General features: G+C 38.4%; 1 protein-coding gene across 6 annotated transcripts in view; it reads right to left on the bottom strand.

Moving 5' to 3' along the window:
• The window catches only part of ATM (ATM serine/threonine kinase), a 129,944-nt gene that overhangs the window by 68,938 nt on the left and 39,950 nt on the right, over positions 1-21,056 (bottom strand). For all 6 annotated transcript variants that reach the window (XM_042906231.1, XM_042906230.1, XM_042906233.1 and 3 more), the window contains 9 exons: positions 15,752-15,834; positions 15,500-15,655; positions 14,756-14,831; positions 14,497-14,627; positions 13,652-13,769; positions 6,582-6,755; positions 5,523-5,692; positions 3,791-4,037; positions 809-924 (listed from right to left, as the gene is read on the bottom strand). In XM_042906231.1, coding sequence (XP_042762165.1) covers positions 809-924; positions 3,791-4,037; positions 5,523-5,692; positions 6,582-6,755; positions 13,652-13,769; positions 14,497-14,627; positions 14,756-14,831; positions 15,500-15,655; positions 15,752-15,834 — 1,271 coding nt within the window. The remainder of the gene's footprint in view (positions 1-808; positions 925-3,790; positions 4,038-5,522; positions 5,693-6,581; positions 6,756-13,651; positions 13,770-14,496; positions 14,628-14,755; positions 14,832-15,499; positions 15,656-15,751; positions 15,835-21,056) is intronic.

Raw genomic sequence — 21,056 nt, 5'->3', positions numbered from 1 at the left:
ACATTCTACAACTACTCTTCCATTGAAAAACTTGGCTTTTAAATAAAATCACAAATGACTTATGACGGTCTACATGTTAGCAGTCAGCATATCTAAATACCTGTGCCCTCCATGACTGAATCAATTTTAAATGATTTGCTGACGAAATCTTTTATGAAGTTAATGGCAATCCCACAAATGAGCCTTGGTATCACTTCACATTTGAATTAAAGTTCTAAGCTAGTACTGTAAAAGCACTAATACCTTAAGACTGGGAAATCAAACACTATTTACATCAAATGAAATTATACAGTAAAAGTATTCGGGTGGATATTATTACTTTTTTGCACAGCTGGCATGGTAGGGAACTCAAAAATACGTAAAGGGTGCTTTCAAGAAGCTTACAATCAAGCTGGGAAAGTAACATATACAGCCAAGTGCGTCTCACATCCAAGTTAAGCTGTCATAGGTAAGATTCTGAGAGCTAAGGAGCATCAAGAAAAGGTGATCTAGACATGCAAGCCACAGGTAAGAAACCCTTGGATGTGTCCATGAAATTTCAAAAAACAGAATGAAAGATTGAGAAGGAAAAGGTCAACGGATTTGCAAACCAGGTGATCCACCTGAAAGAGCGAGCAATCATGGTGGGGAGACTCCAGTAGAGGCAAGGAGGTGGTACTTCAAGTCAAAGGCAGTTACTTTTAAAGAAACAATTTAAAAGCATAGCTGTGCCTAAAAACTGAAACAGACATTTGAAGGTGTCAAGCAATAAGCTTCCCAAGGAAATTCTGAGATTGCAGTTAATCCGCTAAGTTTAAAATACCCGTACCCTGAAAAGTCACCAAGGTCAGTGCTTTGGCTGCCACCAGAAGTTGCTGGTTCGTGTAACGTCATCAGTAACTCCACAACAATCTCTGGTAAATTACTGAGGAATAAGTGATCAATCTGTAAGGATACAAAATTAAAATAATGTTTAAGTTCTTATGTCTGTGAGCTTTAACACGGCTCAAGGGGCTAATGTTACGGCATCATTTCCAAAATGAGTCAGTGACCGTAAAAGGAAATAGATGATGAAAGACCTAAGATCTGCCAAGACATACGGCTAACTCCACTTTTTTCTGCTATGCAACCGACCTGTAGCCTGGGGGAGAGTAAGGAAATCTAACCAAACAAGACTCCCTTAATCTGACTCTAGTTTCATTTTAAAGAATCATTTTAACTAAGGCTTCAGCTGTAGCACTGAATTCCTCAACCTAGTAATTTTCCTGCCAACCAAATTCCCCACTGATCTACACGGCTTCTCAGTCTGCATTTTACTCTTGACTCACTTGGGAGATCTCTCTCACTTAACAATACTTGTAAGAATTCCCAGTGACTGGCAATAAGCATTTCTCTGTTCCCTGCAGAACTTTCCCCCAGATTTCTACTTGGCTGATGTGCCAAATTCTGAGCCTAGCTGGCCCCCACATCCCCTGTCATCATCAGTCAACCAAAATCCTCCCAGACAGGAGCAGGTTCTCCATCGATCCACCTCCTGTTACGGCGGCCTCCCAGAGAGAGGCACACATTCTCTAATCATACAGAATGGGCCTGCGGCGTTACATATACCCCAGCCAAGGGAAGGACGGTCATGAAGTTGTGAAGGAGGACTCATTAGCTCTCCAAGTTAGGAATTACCAGGGCACCAAACTTAAAGGCAAATAAACGGCTGATTTACTTGGTGTGCAAGGAGGTTTGAAAACACACTTCCTCATAACAGAAGCATTTTAAAATGTGACAAAAAGGAAGCCAAACGTAAGGGTGCTAGCCTTTCCCTCAGGCTTACACATCCGTCATTCAGGTCACCACTTCCAAGGTTTCAACCCTCTTAAAACACCAGCTCATTTCAAAGTATATCTGGGACAAGGAAGGACAAATTGGCCCCATCTGATTAATAACAAAGGAAAAACTCATGAATTCCCTTACACAAAAAATGACCAGCGGCTTCACTAGTTTCCTATTATTCTGTAATAAGCCCGATCTGTACTGTTTAGCTGAGGGACATACTGTTCAGATGTCTAGGTACAGCTAAACAATGTTGCAACTGTTAATATTTTTGGCTTTCCACAAGTGACAGTTTTAAGAGGCTTAGAGACTAATAATAATAGCTGCACCAACCCTTACTCACTGAAAAAAGAATCAACAAGATGGATTCAGAGAAAGTGTGTATTAGAGAATCAAAGAAAAACTTAACTTGTGACAACTTAATGCTAACTGGAATTGAAACTAATAAAAATTTATGTCTTTAACCAAGAAGATAAGAAATTATCATTTAAGTTTGCCTCTCTTCATTCTCAAGACTGATGTTTCAATCAGGCCTCAGTGTAATTATGTTCTCCTCCTAGACTTACTCTGACTCTGAAAATTGCTGTCTTTTGGTTTGAATAATTTTAAAAAGTAGTAAGATTAAGTCTGCTTAGAAGTCTAAGCAGGAAGACGGGCTGGGAGGGGATAAAAGCAGCGTCTTTCATAAATCCCATAACCTCTGGAGCTGTAACATCCAGTTCCAAGTAACTTTTGAGAAGGGAGCTCCTCGTTTGCCTCCAGACTGACTGAGAAGCAGCTCTGACTGGCAGTGGTCCCTCTAAGCAGCTGGGAAATTCGTTCCGTTTGCTGGCTCCATATAGGTCAGGGGCAAACAAAACAAGTCTTTTGAAGTTTATCTAACTGTAATTTTAACATTAGCCAACTTTGCTTAGTCATCCCTTACTTACAAAACAAAACAAAAAAGTTGAGAGTTACCAATCCTCTTTGACCTTAAACAAAGTTTATATATGTGTTTTTAATGTAATCTCCCTCAAATTATTTTGGATGTATGTAAGTTATATTAAAAACAGAAGCTGTTAGATCCTTTTTTACCTGACTCCATCTTTTCTCAAATTATGAGTATTCACTACATACAAAGTAGCAGGGGTACAAAGCAGAAAAAAAAAAAACAGCAGAAAATCTGTCCAAGTACTCACAGCAGAGAAGATAAACCATATTCTTAAGTAACTTATATTACACGTTAAAAGGTGGTAAGTGTCATGGAAAAAAGAAAGAGCAGAGCATGGGAGTCTGGGATCATACTTCTCCCCGAACAGTAAAGAGCTCAATGGGACTGAAGAGAAAGTGAGGAACACTTTGTATACACTGTCCAGTAGTGCATGGATTGAACACCCAGCTTGCATTCACGTATTACTGCCAATAAAAATAAATTTTAAAAATGAAAAAGCAATAAATTTCAAAGTTTTTAAAAATTTTTCTGGTTAAAAACATTTCATTTATAAAAGCTACTCAAAAGAAGAGACCACTGTAATAACAACAACAATAAAAAAATTCACGGATTGCCTACACCAGACAGTGATGACTACATATTAAATTTTACTACATAAATGATGACTGGTCTTAAAACTTTAAAGTCACATGTCAGGGGGCACCTGGGTAGCTCAGTTAGGTGTCCGACTTCGGCTCAGGTCACAACCTCACAGTTTGTGGGTTCAAGCCCCAAGTCAGGCTCTGTGCCGACAGCTCGGAGCCTGGAGCCTGCTTCGGATTCTGTGTCTCCCTCCCTCTCTCTGCCCCTCCCCCACTCGCAGAGCGTTCTGTCTCTGTCTCTCAAAAATGCATAAACATTAAAAAGAAAATCTTTAAGTTACATCTCAGACCAATTAGGGGCTCAAGAGGGGTGTCTGTCTGGCTCAGTTGGTAGAGCATGAGACCCCTGATCTCAGGATTGTGAGTTCGAGCCCCACATTTGGCCTAGAGCTAGTAGGTAAAAGTGAAGTCATACCTGTTTTCCTAGAAAGTTTTCATCTTTGAGTGTGTCGTAGACTTTGGTAGCAGTCTCTCTCTGCTGTGCTGTCTCACTTTCTCCTGTACCCTCATAGGCAAAGTAAGGAAGAATATTTACAAGAATCTTCGGAAAACAGTGTGTTAGAAGAGTTTTCCAATCCTCTTGAATCTGATTAGCAATGGACTTCACCTCATCAAAACGACTTCTAATCACCAGATGTGGGATCAAAACCTTGTAACAAGATCTAAAAATGTAAAAATTTCAAGTACATGTTATATATAACTTCTCAAAGTCAAATTTTACAATACAGCCCTTAAAATAATGAAACGAGCATTAGAACATCACTTTGTCTAGATCACTAAACATTCTTACTCTAATTTTATAAATGCAGAGATGAAGTTAAATAAATTTTAAATAATCACATAAGAAAACAGAGATCTTAGAATACACCAACCTAATTCTATGATCAAAAAAAGTGGGAAACGAATTTCTCTCTTCTACATAATCAATTTATGCAAAATTATTTCATTTATGTAGAATGAAATGTGAAAGAAATGTATGAATTCAAACTATTTTTCTAAAGTTTACTTGTTTATTTTGAGAGAGAGAGAGCACATGCACAAGCAGGGGAGGGGTCAGAGAGAGAGAAGAGAGAGAATCTGAAGCAGGCTTCACACTGTCAGCACAAAGCCTGATGTGGGACTAGATTTCACCTATGGTGAGATCATGACCTGAGCTGAAATCAAGAGCTGGACGCTTAACCAACTGAGCCACCCAGGTGCCCGGTGAATTCAAACTATGAATGTAAATACTGTTATAGCCAAAATGAAACAACAAGGATCACTGAATAACGCACTGCTTTCCCATCATCCTGAGACCAAAACATTATTCTCTAGATGATTCTTCAGTTGTTCCAAATCTATTTTCAAAATTTTCTTCTCAAGAGTTAGGATTTAGCAAAATAAGTATTTTTACGTTACACTTTAAATCTAATAAAAATAATGACAAAATGGTCCATAGCCAAGGAACAGAAAGGAAGAACAATGCAGAAATAACAGCCACTGGTAATTTCTCTTTGGTTTGTCATAGGGAAGAATACCAAACATTAAAGCTAAAAGAGGGGCGCCTGGATGGCTTAGTTGGTTAAGCGTCCAACTTCAGCACAAGTCATGATCTCACGGTCCGTGAGTTCGAACCCCATGTCGGGCTATGTGCTGACAGCTCAGAGCCTGGAGCCTGCTTTGGATTGTGTCTCCTTCTCTCTCTGCCCCTCCCTCACTCGTGCTCTGTCTCTCTCTGTCTCTCAAATATAAATAAATGTAAAAATAAAAAAAATTCAAAAAAAAATTTAAAGCTGAAAGAGTCCTTAGAGACCGATGTTACTTTCTTACTGTACAGATTGAAAAACCAAAGCCGAGCAGGTATTTTCATGGCTTGCCTGAAGTTACACAGCTAGTTACTAGCACAGCTAGGACCGGACCCTAAACCCAGTGATTCCCTTCAGTACACTCTAATTAAAACAAGCAGCCCTGTCTCTCCTACTATACAGCCCCCAAGCTCCGGATGTGTGTGTGTGTGTGTGTGTGCGTGTGTGTGTGTGTGTGTGTGTGTGCACACGTACATGTGTATGTGCATGTGTGTATGTGCGTGTGTCAGGTGGGGGTGGGGGGCTCCCAAACATTACCCTCTAATTTTAAAATGAACATATTTCTTGTGTGTGTACACCTACCTATAGAAATCCTCAACATTTGTGTAGTTTAATAAAATAAAAGGAAAAGAACATAAGCTGTGTTCAGTATCTTGAAGATTCAGCCATTCCAAAACCAGATAATCCAAATGAGAAGCCATGAAGTCTTCTAAATGTCTGTACCCAAAGGTTTCAGAAACTTTCTCTAAAACCTGCACAAATCAGAAAGAAGTCAATGCTTTAAGAAACCAATGAAATAATATATCTAGATCTAAATCCTTCATTATTTACAGCATAACTTTGACACGTTCATTCAACTATTCTATACCTTGGCTTCCTCATCTATGAGATGGAGATAATAAAAGTACTTATACTTCAGAGACGCTAAACAAGAAAAATGTATTTAATATAATTAGCACAGAGCCTGGCACATAGCGACCACTCAGTAAATGTTAAAAGGTTAACTGGTCTAAGATTGATCACCCACAGGCTGGCCTACTTTAAGGGTCCATGGAGACCATGCTGGTAGAATCCTGAATGGTCTGTCAGGCCACTGGTCTATCACTGGTTCATCACATGAACATCTATGATGGAAAGGCGTGGAACTTTCCAAACCATGGAGGTGAGGTGGTGGAACGGGGCAGAGGCAAACATTCAACAACAATGTGCTGATGTGATTGCACAAATGGACTCTAGTGTTCCTTTCCCAGTCCTGCAACTTTAAAAGTGTCACAGCTCTATGATTTGACTTCTAGCCCTGCTAGATCCCAAGGTCGTGACCCAGAACTCCCAGGCAAAACACTTGCTACTGCTCTTTTCTCTATGGGTCTCCCTCAATAAAAGCAATTCCAGAGGGCCTGGTCTGCCTGATGAAAGGTCACTGATCCCTATCAGTTCAATGAACACCCCGTGACACGCTGGAGGTAAAAAATAAATGATACCACATACAAATAAACATACGCTGAAGAGTTACTACTTTCCAATATTCCAGATCTAAAAAATAAAACGGTCTCCAAGAGCCACTTTAAAATAAGTTTACACTTTTTAAATTATTTACAAGTTACCCAAGGAAGATAATAAAAAGTATTCATCCACATGTACCTTTTTAATGAGGTGAGGTTCTAATCCACTCTCTTTCACAGCCTTGCACAGGGCAAACAAAGCCTGTTTCTCACAGACGGGGCTGCAGCATAAAATCACAGCCATCGTCATCAGCAGGACAGATTTTCTGTTATAAACCTCATCTACGAGTTCAGTGTTCTCAGCTCTGTGGGCCTGCGATGGAATTTTAAAAACAATGATGTCATATGAGTACACAAACATTACAAATAAACCAATCAGGCTAAAATCAATGTTCACCATTATAACGTCTAAGCAGCCAGTGAGCAATTTTATTTTTTTATTTTTATTTTTTTTAATTTTTTTTTTTAACATTTATTTATTTTTGAGACAGAGGACAGAGCACGAACAGGGGAGGGTCAGAGAGAGGGAGACACAGAATCTGAAACAGGCTCCAGACTCTGAGCTGTCAGCACAGAGCCCGACGTGGGGCTCAAACTCATGGACCGCGAAATCATGACCTGAGCCGAAGTCGGCCGCTTAACTGACTGAGCCACCCAGGCCCCCACCAGTGAGCAATTTTAAACCCTAGAGTGATGGAGCCAAGAGCAGAGATATGAGAAAATATCAAAGTTTCTACAGTGCAAAAACTGTTTCTGATAATATCTTAGGGAAAGAATTCACAAACATTTCAGTGAGGTATAAAGCAATTTAAAGAAAAACAAGAAAGAAATTGCAACAAGGGCAACCTGATGGTCACCAGAGAGGCAGGTGGGGGGGGGGGGGTAAACAGGTGATGGGGATGAAGGGTGCTCTTGTGATGAGCACAGGTGATGTAAGGAAATGCTGAAGCACCACATTGTACACCTGAAGGTAGTATAACACTGTAGGCTAACTGACGAGAATTAAAACAAAAACTTAAATTAAAAAAAAAAAATCCAAGTAGGGGAGAATAACTAAAAGCTCCTTTTCAATTACAAAGTATACATCCTGGGATGTTTTTATTATCATAATTTCATAGACAGCACTTTATACTGCAAAACATACACTCACGTGTACTGTCAAAAGTAAAAATGGGGGCACCCGAGTAGCTCAGTTGGTTAAGCGTCCAACTCTTGATTTTAGCTCAGGTCATGATCTCGCAGTCGTGACCTCAAGCCCCACGACAGGCTCTGTACTGGGCAGGGAGCCTGCTTGAGATACTCTCTCTCTCCCTCTGCCCCTGTCCCACTTGCATGCGTGCATGGGCATGTGTGCTCTTTCTCTCAAAAAAAAAAAAAAAGGTAAAAATAAAATCATGCAACTAGACAGAATGACACATGCTTCTAGTTTAATGACCCATCATTATAATATCCCAACAGATGTGAACATTTTTTGACTAGCTGTAATTGATAAAAGCTTCTCGGGCACCTGGCTGGTTCAGTAGGTGGAGCATGAGATTCTTGATCTCAGACTTGTGAGTTTGAGCCCCACAATCGGTGAAGAGATTACTTAAAAATAAAATCATGAATGGGGCGCCTGGGTGGCTCAGCTGGTTAAGTGTCTGACTTTGGCTCAGGTCATGATCTCGTGGTTTGCGACTTCAAGCCCTGGGTCAGCTCTGTGCTGACAGCTCAGAGCCTAGAGCCTGCTTCAGATTCTGTGTCTCCCTCTCTGTCTGTCCCTCCCCCACTCACACTCTATTTCTTTCTCTCTGTCAAAAATAAATAAACATTTAAAAAAATTAAAAAATAAAATCTTAAAAAAAAAGTTTCTCTTCACATTTAGAAAACTCTCCTACCCATTGATCCTACTTCTGGTTTTTTGGAACAAGGAAAAGGAAGAGCCTTTACTAAATGGCCATCATTGACATGTTTGAAAATAGCTATGAGGTTCCCACTAAGTCAGCTCCTTCACCAACTCCTTAGGAGAGACAGGATCTACAGACTCTAACATCCTAGTTAAAAATCTACTTCTACTCAGAACCAAACCCAAAATACAAGCTGCCTTCTATAATGTATAGATGAGTCCAGATTCTTTTTATCAGCTGTGTGTGACAGTAAGCTTCTATTAATGACATCTAAGGCAGAATTTGTTTCTTTTGATAACTATTGCAATGGGATTCATACAGTGCTCTCAAGAGTAAAACCTGTTAGGACTTGTTACAAATGAATTTCTATCAAGTCAGTATTTTCCCTTTTTGCTTAAGACAGGCTAATTTTAAAATGTACCATATGGGGCGCCTGGGTGGCTCAGTCGGTTAAGCGTCCGACTTCGGCTCAGGTCGTGATCTCGCGGTCCGTGAGTTCAAGCCCCGCGTCAGCCTCTGTGCTGACTGCTCAGAGCCTGGAGCCTGTTTCGGATTCTGTGTCTCCCTCTCTCTCTGACCCTCCCCCATTCATGCTCTGTCTCTCTCTGTCTCAAAAATAAATAAACGTCAAAAAAAAAATTTTTTTTTAAATGTACCATATACATCTCTATTAAATCTTATATTATTCACATTCATTTTTCCAATCTATTGAAACTTTTTTTGAAATTCACATTCTTTCACCCAACTGTCCAAAAACTGTCCTTTTGTGTTATCACCGACTAGACAGTATTTGATTAACCACCTCATATACTTTTCACAAACATATCAAGGCATAAATAAGTGAATAAATTCTAACACTCAGATAATTTTGCCATTTAAGAAAAATATTATTCTACAAAGAAATATAAGAATCATAAGGCTCCCTAAAGAACACCAATATAAGTTGATCTCCCCTATCAGAACAGGGTTTTCAATCCATTTCTTCCTACCATCACCTTTCTCCAAATTGGTTTTTAACCAGATCTTACAAGAAATATTTTAAGAAGACAGAAATCACATCAAGCAACTTTTCCAAACACAATGGTATAAATCAATTTAAAAATCCTGACAAAACCACAAATGCACGCAGTCTAAACAACATGCTACTGAACACCCAATGGGTAAATGAAGAAATCAAAGAGGAAATAAAAATATACATGGAGGGGCACCTGGGTGGCGCAGTCGGTTAAGCGTCCGACTTCAGCCAGGTCACGATCTTGCGGTCCGTGAGTTCGAGCCCCGCGTCAGCCTCTGGGCTGATGGCTCGGAGCCTGGAGCCTGTTTCCGATTCTGTGTCTCCCTCTCTCTCTGCCCCTCCCCCGTTCATGCTCTGTCTCTCTCTGTCCCAAAAATAAATAAAAAACGTTGAAAAAAAAAAAATATATACATGGAAACAAATGAAAATGAAAACACAATGATCCAAAATCTTTGGGATGTAGCAAAAGCAGTTCTAAGAGGGAAGTTTATAGCAATACCTCAAGAAACAACAAAACTCTCAAGAAAACAACCTAACTTTACACCTAACAGAACTAGAAAAAGAAAAAGCAAAGGCCAAAGCTGGTGGAAGGAAGGAAATAAAGATTAGAAAGGAAATAAAGAAAAGAGACAACAACAACAAAAACAGAAAAGATCAAGGAAGCCAAGGGCTGGTTCTTTGAAAAGATCAACAAAATTGATAAACCTTTGACCAGAGTCATCAAGAAAAAAAAGAGGACTCAAATAAAATCGGAATGAAAGAGGAGAAATAGCAACTGATACCACAAAAATACAAAGAATAAGAGAATACTATGAAACATTATATGCCAACAAACTGGACAATCAAGAACAGATGGGTAAATTTCTAGACACATAAAGTTCCAAAACTAAATCAGGAAGAAACAGAAAACTTGAATAGATTACTAGTAAAGAAATTGAATTGGTAATCAAAAATCTCCCAACAAACACATCCAAAACCAGATGGCTTCACAGGTGAATTCTACCAGACATTTAAAGAAGAGATATTATTTATTCTTCTCAAACTACTCCAAAAATGAGAAGAAAAAGGAAAACTTCCAAATTTGTTCCAGAAGGCCCTGATACCAAAACCAGGCAGAAAGACAAAAAAGAGAACTAGGGGCCAATATCCCTGATGAATGCAGATGCAAAAATCCCCAACAAAATAATACCAAACTAAATTCAACAATACATCAAAAAGACCATTTGCTGCAGTCAAGGGTATTTATTTCAGGGATGCAAGGATGGTTCGATATTCACAAGTCAATCAATGTGATACATCATATTAACAAGAGGAAAAATAAAAACCATATGATCCCCTCAACAGATAAAAAAAAATTTAAGAAAATACAACATCTTTCATGATAAACACTCTCCGAACAAAGAGGGTTTAGGGGAAACAAAGCTCAACATGATAAAAGCCATATGTGAAAAACCCGCAGCTAACATTATACTCAATGGTGAAAAACTAAAAGCATTTACTCTAAGAGCAGGCACAAATAAAAGGTGTCCACTCTCACCATTTTTATTCAACACAATACTGGAAGCCCTAACTACAGCAACCAAACATGAAATAAAAGGCATCTAAATTGGTAAGGAAGAAGTGAAACTGCCACTATTTGCAGATGAAATGATACTACACATAGAAAAACCTACGGAGTGCCTGGGTGGCTCAGTCAGTTAAGCGTCTGACTCTTGATCTCAGCTCGGGTCATGATCTTGTGGTTTGTGGGTTCAAGCCCCACATCGGGCTCTGCGCTGACAGTGCAGATCCTGCTTGGGGTTCTGTCTCTCCTTCCCTCTGCCCCTCCCCTGCTTGTGTTCTTTCAAAATAAATAAACTAAAAAAAAAAAAAAGAAAACCCTAAAGACTCCATCAAAAAACCATTAGAACTCATAAATGAATTCAGTATGCTGTTGCAGGATACAAAATTAATACACAGAAATCTGTCGCAGTTTTTTATACACTAGTAACGAAGTAGCAGAAAGAGAAACTAAGAAAACAATGCCATTTACAATTATACCAAAAAGAATAAAATACCTAGGAGTATATTTAACCAAGGAGGTAAAAGACCTATACTCTGAAAAAATAAGATGTTAATGAAAGAAACTGAAAATGACACAGAAAAATGGAAATATATGTCATGGTCTCATATTGGAAGAATTAATATTATCAAAATGTCCATACTACTCAAAACAATCTACAGATTCAATGCAATCCCTATCAAAATACCAACAGTATTTTTCACAGAACTGGAACAAATAATCTTATAAAGCTTGTATGGGACCAGAAAAGACTCTGAATACCCAAAACAGTCTTGAAAAAGAACAAAACCAGAGGTATCACAATCACAGTAATCAAAGCAGTATGGTACCGGCACAAAAAAAGATACACAATCAATGTAACAGAAGAGAGAGGCTAGAAATAAACCTACACTTACATGGTGAGTCTATGACATAGGAGGCAAGAATATACAATGCGAAATAAACAGTATCTTCAATAAAATGGTGCTGGGAAAACTGGACAGCTACATGGCCAAGAATAAAACTGGGCCACTAACTCCATACACAAAAATAAACTCAAAATGGATGAAAAGTCTAAATGTGAGACCTGAAACCACAAAATTCCTAAAAGAAAACATAGGCAGTATTCTCTTGGACACTGACCTTAGCAACAGTTTTCTGTATATCAATTCAGGCAAAGAAAACTAAAGCAAAAATAAACTATTGAGAGAACACCAAAATAAATGTTTTGCCCACCAAAGGGAAACCATCAACAAAACGGAAAGGAAAGAGATATTTGTAAGTGATATATCTGATAAGGAATTAACATCCAAAATATATAAAGAACTTCTACAATTTAACACCTAAAGAAAAATTTGATTAAAAGATGAGCAGAGTACCTAAACAGACATTTTTCCAAAGAAGACATCGAGATGGCCAACAGACACATGAAAAGATGCTCGACATCATTCATGATCATGGAAATACAAACCAAAACCACAATGAGCTATTACCTCACACCTGTCAGAATGGTTGCTATCAAGAAAATCAGAAATAACAAGTGTTAGTGAGGATGTGGAGAAAAGGAACCCTGTGCACTGTTGGTGGGAATATAAAATGGTGAAGCCAATGTGGAAAACAGTATAAGGTTCTTTAAAAAATTAAAAATAGGAATCCCTTATGATCCAATAATTTCACTACTGGGTACTCACTCAAAGAAACAAAAACACTAATTTAAAAGATATATGCACCCCTATGCATTATTCACAATATCCAAGTGAGGGAAGTAACCCAAGTGTCCACTGACAAATGAATGGATAAAGAATATATGGAGGATGAGTGGGCAGGTGGGTGCAACAGAATATGACTCAGCCACAAAAAAGAATGAGATCTTGACTTCTGCAACAATGTGGATGGACGCAGACGGTATTATGCTAAGTGAAATAAATCAAAGAAACACAAACACCATAGGATTTCACTTCAAGTGAACAAAAAAAAATCAGACTTTTAAATACAGAGAAGTGGTGATTATCAGAGGGGAGGTGGGTGGAGGAATGGGTGAAAGAGAGAATGGAGATTAAGAGGTACAAACTTCCATCTATAAAATAAGTCACAGGGATGAAAAATACAGCATAGGGAATATACTCAATAATAATGTAACAATGCTGCATGGTGACTACGTTTATAGTATGGTGACTACGTCTATCGTAAGCACTGGGTAATGTACAGAATTGTGAAATTATCACGTTATACACGTGAAACTAATATAACATTGTACCTTAACGATACTTCAACTTAAAAAAAATTTTTTTTTAAAGTTTATTTTTATTTATTTTGAGAGAGACAGACACAGCGTGAGTGGGGGAGGTGCAGAAAGAGAGAGAGACAGAGACAGAGAGAAAGAGAGAGGGTATCCTAAGCAGGCTCCACACTGCGCAGAGCCTGACGCGGGACTCAAATTCACAAACCGTGAGATCACGACCTGAGCCGAAACCAAGAGTCAGACACTTAACTGAGCCAACCAGGCACCCCTCAATTAAAATTTTAATGAAAAAGGAAGCCATTTACACTCAATAAATTTTGTTCTTCCCACAAAAATAGTACATCTAAGTTGAATCAAAAGAAATTGCCATTATTGGACCAAGTCTAACCTATAACAAGATAATTTCAATTAACTCATACAGTTGTTTTAGTAAACCAGCGGATGTCGTCTTAGACCACGCTTGGTAAAGTAGTATATACCATATTTATAAGAAGTGTATGATACTAGCAAGTATTAAAATTACTACTTCTCTCATTCCTTCCTGAGCTTTCGAGTATGCATTTTCAAAGGCTGTTTGCTGAAGCTTCAAAGGAAGTGCTTTCAATAATGTGGAAGAACCTCCGTGCTTCATATCCTGGAATAATCTTAAAAAAAAAAAAAAAAAAAGTAAAAAGTGAAATAATTTACCCTAAATACAACTTTCCAAAGTATATTATCAGACACAAATAAATCACTATGTGACACACCCTAACATACTGGGTCTTGTTTCAAAAAACTAATGAAATCTGAGCCCATTTAAGCAGCTTATATTTTAGGTAGATGTGTTAGAACGTAACATTTCAAGCGTTCAAGAATGCTGAACAACCTGACAAAAACATGCAGTCCTAAAAAATTACAGTTGCTCCTTTAAGTACTCAAACATAAAACAGGTCTACACGATAGAATCACTCCAGTGACTCTGTGACTGCATGTTCACCAGAATAAATATAATCGTAATTAGCACAAAATGAAATGTCCCAATCTTCATTTTATAAACTCATATAAAAGTCACAGTGACATCCAAACATTCAATACCTTCTGGAAGTGGTTAAGACACACATCTTATTCAACTCAACCACTTACTAGCTGTATGGCACGGAGCAAGTTACTTTCTCTCACTGAGCCACACTTTTTACTCACAAAATGGAGAAAATAATAGTATCTAAGTGATAAAAGTGTCAGAATTAAGAGAAAACATAAATGCCAGGCCTACAGTATATGCCCAGTAAGTGCTACCTACTTTCAACATCACAACTAGTGACCCACACCTGTGCCAGACGAGACACGCTATCTGCAGCATTCTAGACACGTCATGAATATAGGACCTATTACCTATTGATGGACTCTGCGGCCAACATGCTAACTTGATGATGATTATCAGCAAGAAAATGTGGAAAGACTTCGTTCACAGGAAACTCTTTGCCCATCACATTAAGAATAGCCCATTTTGAATAAGGATCAGCCTATGGGAAAAGAACTAAGGTTAAATATGAAATACTAAGACAAAAATTATCCATCAACAAACAGAAACAAAGGCTACTTTAAAAATTTCAATAGAGGCCTTATTAATAATTGATGTGGAATAACTCACCTCGAGCAAAGTTTTAAGGCATTTTACTAGTGCCATTCTTACAGAGAATGTGCATTTCCCCTCCTTTGCTAAGTGCCTGAAATAAAGTAAGTGTTTCAAAGTCAAATAATTATTCCACTAAAAGCTCAGTCAAAATATATCATTGAGTATCATACTTATTCTAGGTTTCTTCCAAAATTTCTTTTCATACTAAATTTAATTCTCATTCTGTAATCCTCATAGGCCAATATTCTCAGCTTCCAAAAAACTCCAAATAAAAAAAGTTAGTTTGAAAAGGAGTTCATTTTTATGTACCTTATTTGTTTTCTATGATCATGCCTCATCTGGGGGCTATCATACTTCAGCGAACCATGTTATTTATAAACTTGCTTTAAAAGGAAAACATTTGTAAAACTTGTTTTTATATCAAAGATTTCAAAACCACATTCTACACTGATTCAGAAATCCTTACAAATCAAGTGGGAGGAGGGCTCTAAAGATGTGCTCCTCTGTAAATATGGTAAAACTTGCCTCGTGTCACGTCACGCTGTGACTACATGCATACACTGGGGACAAGGCCAATGTGTTCACTGTTCTTCAAGCAATCAAGGAAGGAAACAGAAACTACATTCTGCTATTGTTAAAAGATGTATATACTCACATTCAAGGATTCGAACAAATCACTAATGCAGAAAGACAAAGTTAACAATTGCATCCAGAGTAGTAAAAGAAAGTTAAGAACGCCACAAAATACTCTGCACCTACCAGAACGCTCCAATCACTGTTAGAAACTGCCCTTGGGCATCCCTTGTGTCTTCAGCATCCATACTGCCTTGACACAGGTTCATCACTATATGAACGACGTGGTTTAAAACTGTCTTGCAAACATCCTGGTCACGGCGATACAAAGAACACACGTTGCTGTAGTGGAAAAAATTTAACTTTATAAGTACAGCACAACACACCAGTTAGTTTATAAATTTAAAGTGAACATAACACATGGTTTTAATTTCTTACGATAGTGGCTTTAGGAGTTCAACAACCTCTTCCATCGGCAAAGGATGTTCTTCTCCAGGAAGCTCCTTTAAAAGCACTAGATACTAAGACAGTTGAGGGGGTTAAATCATTTTTTTTCTATAGGTCATTTGCTTAAATAAGTATACACACGTAACCATAAATTCACACATTAATGCATGCACACATGTGCACACACACATACACACACAAGACCAGTGAATTTGTAAAAGAGGCAGTATAGTAACAAAAAGGGTCTGAAGTCAAACAGAGCTGGACTCAAATCCCAGCACTACAACCTATTACTTGCATGGTTAAAAAACGTGCCTTGTCATCGGAGCCTTGTACTCTCACCTGTAAAATGCGGACAGGGCACTTACATGGCCAGGTTACTGAGGATTAAAGGAAATGAATGTAAATGTCTAGCATGTATTGTAGGAATTCAGTAAATAGATAGTTGTAATCACTGTTGGGGTTAAAAGCCTGCGCAAGAATCTGAAATGATTATTATGTTCCTACCCTCCAAAAATAATGCTTCGGGATAAGACTTCAATGGTTCAAAACTGTTCTATGGAATTTTGGACAGCAGACATAGTGGTGGGCAGGGAAAAGGCAAATACACTGGCTTCTCTTCCTAAAGGCAACCTTGTAGGGTTCTCTATGGTACTGGGGATACCAAGGGCCACTCAGCAACTACCAGGTATAATAATGGCAGTTGTAACTAGGCAGCTGGTTTCCGAGAGCCGCCAAACAATTTTCTAGCTATAGTAAGAAATTCAAAGATACTTTTTCCTATCATCCATATGTAGAAAAATGTTTCTTCCTCCTTCTCAGATATTATAAAAGAAGATTAAATTGGACCATTTTAAATATTTGCTTTGAGAGTCACATGCACGATGTCATAGAGTATCTTGAACTGACTTTAAACACCAAAGCCTCAAGAAAAGCTCAGAGCCTTCCTCACTGGTGGGGGCTGGAGACCTGACTAGAGTGTTGGCCAGGGTCAAAACCAGGGGATCACACAAGGCTCAACTGAGCACATTTGCTGGGGGCAGAGGATCAACAAGCTTGTTCACGACAGCTGGAACATGACAAGGATTCCACAAGGATTCAAACTTCATGACTATAAGGTTCTAATTACGGAATCCCCTGGCATGTTTCCTGGGTCTGAGGAAACACAGGCATGTTTGCCAATTTTCTGGGACTAGGGACATGCCCACGGACTCACCCAGCATACTTGCTGGGCCAGAGGCTCTCCCTAAATGTTCAGTAGTGCTGGGGCGAAGGAGATGACTTACATGGTCAGGAGCTAAGTAACATATAAGAATACTGAGTAACCAAGTAAACGTATGGAAGTTAAATGGGAAGCCAGGTCCCTTACTGTTGGGAAAGGTAGCTAGAAATATGGACAGAGAAAACAACAAATCCTATGATGTTGGACTGGAACTGAAGAAATCTATCGGTAGGTAGACAGATTAATGGGGTTAGGGCAGGAGAGGGATTCTTTTCTTAATAGTCTCAAAAAAAACAAAAACAAAAACAAAAACAAAAACAAAAAAAACAAATCTGTATCTACTTATTAGGAAACATGAGACAAACCCAAAGTGAGGGCTTCTAAAGAACAAGTGGCTATATTTCCCTTCTTCTGATGCTTTTAGCCTAAGGCCAACAGAAGAAGGGAATAATAAAGATCAGAGAAGAAATAAACAATATAGAAACAAACAAACAAAAAACCCAGAACAGATCAATGAAACTAGGCGCTAGTTCTTTGAAAGAATTAATAAAACTGATAAACCCCTAGCTAGACTTACCAAAAAGAAAAAAGAAAGGACCCAAATAAATAAAATCACAAATGAAAGAGATTACAACGAACACCACAGAAATACAAACGATTGTAAGAGAGTAATATGAAAAATGATACGTAACAATTTAGGCAATCTGGAAGAAACAGATAAACTCCTAGAAACATACAAACTACCAAAACTGAAACAGAAATAGAAAATTTGAACAGGCTCATAACCAGCAAAGAAATTGAATCAGTAATCAAAAATCTCCCAACAAACAAAAGTCCAGGGCCACATGGCTTCCCAGGTAAATTCTACCAAACATTTAAAGAACAGTTAATATGTTTTCTTCTCAAAGTGTTCCAAAAAGTAGAAATGGGAGGAAACTTACAAACTCTTCTATAAGGCCAGTATTACCTTGATTCCAAAACCAAAGACTCCAATAAAAAAAAGAATTATAAACTAATATCCCTGATGAACATGGATGCAAAAATTCTCAACAAACTACTAGCAAATCCAATCCAATAAATAGTACATTAAAAGAATCGTTCACCATGATCATGGTCCTGGGCTGCAAGGAGGGTCAGTATTTGCAAATCAATCAATGTAATACATCACATTAATAAAAGAAAGGATAAAAACCATACGATCCTCTCGATAGATGTAAAAAAAAGTATTTGACAAAGTACAACATCCATTCTTGATACAAAACTTCAACAAAGTAGGGATAGAGGGAACATATGTCAACACTCATAAAGGCCATATGTGAAAGACCCACAGCTAACATTCACAATGGGGAAAAACAGAGCTCTTCCTCTATGGTCAAGACCAAGACAGGGATGTCCACTCTCACCACTGTTATCTAACATAAGACTGGAAGTATGAGTCTCAGCAATCAGACAACAAGAAAAACAAAGCATCCAGGGGCGCCTGGGTGGCGCAGTCAGTTAAGCGTCCGACTTCAGCTCAGGTCACGATCTCGCGGTCCGTGAGTTTGAGCCCCGCGTCAGGCTCTGGGCTGATGGCTCAGAGCCTGGAGCCTGCTTCCGATTCTGTGTCTCCCTCTCTCTCTGCCCCTCCCCCCTTCACGCTCTGTCTCTCTCTGTCTCAAAAATAAATAAACGTCAAAAAAAAATATTTAAAAAAAAAAATAAAAAAAAACCAAAGCATCCAAATAGGCAAAGAAGTCAAACGCTCATGATTTGTAGACAACATGATATTCCATGTAGAAAACCTGAAAGACTCCACCAAAAAATGCTAGAATTGATACACAAATTCAGTGAAGTCACAGGATACAAAATTAATGCAGATATCTGTTGCAGTTCTGTACACCAATAACGGAGTGGCAGAAAGAGAAATCAAGGAATCGACCCATGTATAATTGTACCAAAAACCCTAAGATACTTAGGAATAAACCTACCAAAGAGGTAAAAGATCTATAGTCTGAAAACTATAAAACACTGATGAAAGAAATTGAAGAAGGCACAAAGAAACAGAAAAACATTCCAAGCTTATGGATTGGAAGAACAAACATCATTAAAAAGTCTATACTATTTAATGCAATCCATACATTTAATGCAATCCCTATCAAAATACAACCAGCATTTTTCACAGAGCTAGAACAAACAATCCTAAAATTGGTATGGAACTACCAACAACCCCAAATGGCCAAAGCAATCTTGAAAAAGAAAACCAAAACGGGAGTCATCACGATTCTGTATTTCAAGCTATACTACAAAGCTGTAGTCATCCAGGAAGTGTGGTACTGGCACAAAATCAGACACGTAAGTCAATGGAACAGAATAGAAAACCCAGAAATGGACCCACAATTATATGGTCAACTAATTTTCAAAAAAGCAGGAAATAATATTCAATGGAAAAAAGACAGTCTCTTCAGCAAATGTGTAGGGAAAACTGGACAGCAACATGAAGAATAAAACTGGACCACTTTCTTATACCATACACAAAAAAATTCAAAATGGTTGAAGGACCTAAATGTAAGACACGAACATCAAAATCCTACAGGAGAACACAGGCAGCAACCTCTTTCACCCCAGCCATAGCAACTTATTAGACACATCTCCGGAAGCAAGGGAAACAAAAACAAAAATGAACCACTGGGACTTCATCAAAATAAAGACCTTCTGCACAGTGAAGGAAACCATCAACAAAACTAAAGGGCAGTCTATGGAATGGAAGAAGGTATTTGTAAATGACATATCGGATAAAGGGTTAGTATCCAAAATCTACAGCAAACTTAGCAAATTCAACACACCACCCCAAAAAATAATCCAGTTAAGAAATGGGCAGAAGATATGAATACACACTTTTCCAAAGAAGACATCCAGATGGCTAACAGACACATGAAAAGATGCTCAACATCACTCATCATCAGGGAAACACAAACCTAAACCACAATGAGATACCACCTGATACCTGTCAGAATGGCTAAAATTAACAACAGAGGAAACAACAGGTATTGGCTAGCATAAGGAGAAAGCAGAACCCTCTTACACTGTTGGTGGGAATGCAAACTGGTGTAGTCACTCTGGAAAACAGCATGGAGGTTCCTCAAAAAGTTAAGAATACAACTAACTACCCTATGACCTAACGGTTGCATTATTAGGTATTTACCTGAAGGATGTAAAAATACTGATTCGAGGGGCGCCTGGGTGACTCGGTTGAGCGTCTGACTCTTGATTTCGGCTCAGGTCATATCTCACGGTTCATGGAGTGGAACCCTACACTGGGCTCCACACTAAGAGCGTGGAGCCTGCTTGGGAATCTCTCTCTCTCTCTCTCTCTCTCTCTCTCTCTCTCTCTCTCTCTCTCTCTCTGCCCCTGCCCCATTCATATTCTCTCCCTCCCTCTCTCTCAAAATAAAGAAACATTAAAAAAACATACTGATTTGAAGAGACACATGGGGGGGCGGGGAGAGGGGCAAACCATAAAACAGACTCTTAACCAAAACCAAACTGAGGGTTCCTGGAAGGGAGGTGGGCAGGGGGATGGGCTAGACGGCTGATGGGTATTGGGAGGGCAACTGTTGTGATGAGCACTGTGTGGTGTGTGCAAGTGAAAAAAAGAGAAGGACAAATGCCTATACTATTCAAAAATACGAACGTCCTAAGGAAAGACTAAAGAACTGTTCCAGATTGAAAGAGACTGAAAATGCATGACAATTTGAGGCAAGGATAGAGAATTACTAAAAAGGCAGATGTGGTAAAATGTTACCTGTGGAAGCGTGTGAAGGAAATATGGGAATTCTTGTAGTATCATTACTTTACTGTCATCTTGAAATTACATCTAAAAATATCTACAACATGTAAATAAGGTCAAGGCAAGACTCAGAATTCAACTACAAGGTATGTATTATTTTTACTCGGGAGTCTTGGCCTACTTTAAAGTAATTTACAATAATTAATTATAACTAAAAATAATAAATGTATCCAAAGTCCAACCGAGTTTTAATGTTTCACTATCCACTTAAAATTTTTTCACAGTACATGAAAAGAAAAAGTCTA

Source organism: Panthera leo, chromosome D1 (genome assembly GCF_018350215.1).
Source record: "Panthera leo isolate Ple1 chromosome D1, P.leo_Ple1_pat1.1, whole genome shotgun sequence".
Taxonomy (NCBI): domain Eukaryota; kingdom Metazoa; phylum Chordata; class Mammalia; order Carnivora; family Felidae; genus Panthera; species Panthera leo.
Note: the sequence above shows the minus strand (reverse complement) of the source record. Positions and strands in the feature narration are given on the sequence as shown.